Below are 2,999 nucleotides of genomic sequence, written 5' to 3'. Positions count from 1 at the left end.
ATCGCATAGACATTAGTCTTTTAACAAATTGCTATATGAAGTAAAAAACAGCAGGACACATCCCTTAGTCGGAACTGCTTGAAGGTTTGTACACTTCACATGGAGCAAGGACATTAGGTAACATCAGTCTGAACAGGGTGCAATGGTGCAAGAAGCAGAACACCATCCGCATTTAGAAAAGGGTCAGTGGCCACCATGGATGGACTTCATCAATTCTCTGTCACATCAACTTTCCCCACATTCCAAAATTTTGCAGATGGAACCCGGACCACCGTAAAATCTCCAAAGCCCTGTTCACCTGTTTAATGTTACTGGTGGACAAAGACACCATTTCAAATTGGTAGCGAATCTAGCACAAATGTTCAATGAAAATGCGGCTGCAGCTGGATCGAAAATTATTTGACATAACAATTCTTCCTCAAGTTAATTTAACCAGTAGAGTTTGATTATAGCCTTCATTATTCAGATATCATGAGAACCCAGATCATGTATCAGTGGAATTGATCTCTTCAGAATGATTTGACAAGCTGTAACTTCCCCTTAGAGACTTCTTTAGAATTAATCTCAATTCTATGTTTGTCGAAACTTGTTTCTTGCCATGTAGTGTAACTATGTATTTACATAACCAGGGATCTTTTCATCTACAATCCAATTATATTTCTCAACAAGGACAGGAACCCCAAACACCGTATATTGACGCTCTCTGCAGTTAGAAGCAACCATGATATGTATAACAGAACTATCATGGTTTCGCCAATTTCCACCCTTTATCTCATGCAAGGCTTCTCCTTATTTAGTAAAGAGAAGAAAGCAGTCTTGGCAGATTGCACTGCCGATACAACGACTGATGTCCCACAATCACTCACGGAATGATTTTTTAGTCCATTTTGACAACATAAATCTATCATCCTAACCCTATTTTATTGAGGTGGCATGAACTATTTTTATCCAACAAAAATAGGACATAATATGTCATTCTGGTATCTTAGCAAGACCTGCACGTGTCGATTATCCGAGAGTACATATTAATCTTCATCCTGCATTTTTTTAAGCCGCCAAACAAATTCAACGTAGTATTCTCTGCCTTCCTTGTTAGTATTGTTTATATAAATGCAACATCAGGCACCACTCCTTGAAGCTAACAATTTAAAATCATCTTCTGCAAACTCAGACAAACATTAGGGCATACAGGTCCATTCAACAAGAATTGCCAATTTGCATTACTCTAGCAAAATGCAATCTTCCAACACAAGTCCAAACAACCAAATGTAAACATCTTTAGGCAAAACTCTTTAATCAAAGTTGTAATACAACATCCAAAACTCATGGGGCTAACTGCAGACCTTACAACATTCATCTCCCAATTCCAATCAGAAGGAGCAGGCAGACGTAGCTCAATCTGAATCCTCATAGAGCTCCCCTTCATCAGATGGCTCATCAAAAGATCGCATGTCAAGCTGGTAGCGAAGGATTCCACCAATGCCACCAAATCCTCGGCAGAACTGAGATCCCTCTTGAGATTTGTTTGTCACAAACTCGAGCACGCAACCAAACTTCTTGTATTCGTTAGCAAACCACTCCAGCAATGGCATCTTTTCCTGAACCTCCAATTCACTGGACGTGGTTGCGTCCCTGAAGTTGCTCTGGTCCGCCTCTTGGTCCTTGTTCAAATGTTTTATGACAATCTCGTTAGTCGCACTGTTTTTAACAGTGTAGCGATTGATATCCAGATTTTCCCACACGATAAGTGTTTCCACAGCTCCCATTTCCAAAGCTTTTAGCGTGTCATCCACACCAAACACATATTTTCCAGTATCCTGACTGATTTCCTCAAAAAATTTCCCTATCAAGCGCTTTTCTTGTATGAATTTCACATTTGCCAAAATTTCGGCAGATAGTTCAATGGCCTGATTGAAACCATTTTCCCCACCATATGATACATCTACCACATTAAGTATCTTTGCTTGGAGGCGTGGATCAAACATATCTGATTGGCTTAGCTCTGTTTTGAAATCAGCTGATCCAGCAAGTATTAACCCCGACACATTTGGCTGACTAGTGGCAGGATTAATAAAGAACTGTGTTGCAAGCTCTGCAGTCTTCCTTACATAATTGTGGCGCTTCTCCATTCGAAGACGTGCAAAACGAAGAGCTGATTGCCCACCTCTTCCATGCTTTTTTGGAAGGTCAACTGTGAACTTGTGAAGTACTTCTCTGGTGTTGCCACTCAAGGTTCCGAACAGGGTTCCATTTCCATCCATGACAATAAATCCAAATTTCTCATCAGATTCTAAGAGTTCACTTAGAGGCTCTGTGTGAAACTTATTGTCGCAAAGGTACAAAGAAGCATTTATGGGCTTAAAAGGCTCAAAGGCAAATGTAACCTTCTTTTCCTTGCCATCTTCGGTCACTACAGTTCCAGTATACAGCACTAACCCATTAGGGGGGACCTTGTTGTAAAGTTTTAGCTTCTGCTGAGCAGAAGTGATTGCAGCTAATACAGACTGACGATTCACCCTGCTCTTAATATTTGAAGCTGTTCCATATTCTTCTGCCAGCATCTTATTGACCCTAGATATTTGATCACCAGGGGGAACGATTAGGGAGATCATGCTGGTTCCATTTCCTCTAGCGGATTCTAGGGCCTTGATTAATTTTTTAACTTTCCATATTTCTATATTCTTATCATTTTCTGCACCATCAGCCATTGCAAAAACAGCACCAGAGAAACCTGACAAGATAGCATTTCCGTAGTACAAAAATCAAAATTTACAAGTCATGAGTAGACAAATCCCTTGCTCATAATACTAGACAATAAGAAAGGCATACACAAGAAACAGAAGAAAAGACCAGAAATGATATGGAGAAATTTCTAAAATTATTATGATTTTTAAAAAAATTCTACAAAGGGGGTATTTTGTGTACTGGTTTCTGTTTTTGGGGTGATCGCATTTATCAAATGCGAGCTCCTTGAGCTCGCATTTGGTAAATGCGAATTG

The 2,999-nt window shown here is 39.8% G+C and overlaps 1 protein-coding gene across 1 annotated transcript; it reads right to left on the bottom strand.

The window, feature by feature from the left end:
• Positions 1–1,196: 1,196 nt before the first annotated feature.
• Positions 1,197–2,792, bottom strand: LOC113730648 (eukaryotic peptide chain release factor subunit 1-3). The gene has a single exon (XM_072078657.1). The coding sequence runs from the start codon at positions 2,706–2,708 to the stop codon at positions 1,395–1,397; it is 1,314 nt and encodes a 437-aa protein (XP_071934758.1). The 5' UTR covers positions 2,709–2,792; the 3' UTR covers positions 1,197–1,394.
• Positions 2,793–2,999: the final 207 nt, after the last annotated feature.

This window comes from Coffea arabica, chromosome 2e (genome assembly GCF_036785885.1).
Source record: "Coffea arabica cultivar ET-39 chromosome 2e, Coffea Arabica ET-39 HiFi, whole genome shotgun sequence".
Classification (NCBI taxonomy): domain Eukaryota; kingdom Viridiplantae; phylum Streptophyta; class Magnoliopsida; order Gentianales; family Rubiaceae; genus Coffea; species Coffea arabica.
This window is presented reverse-complemented; position numbering and strand designations above follow the sequence as displayed.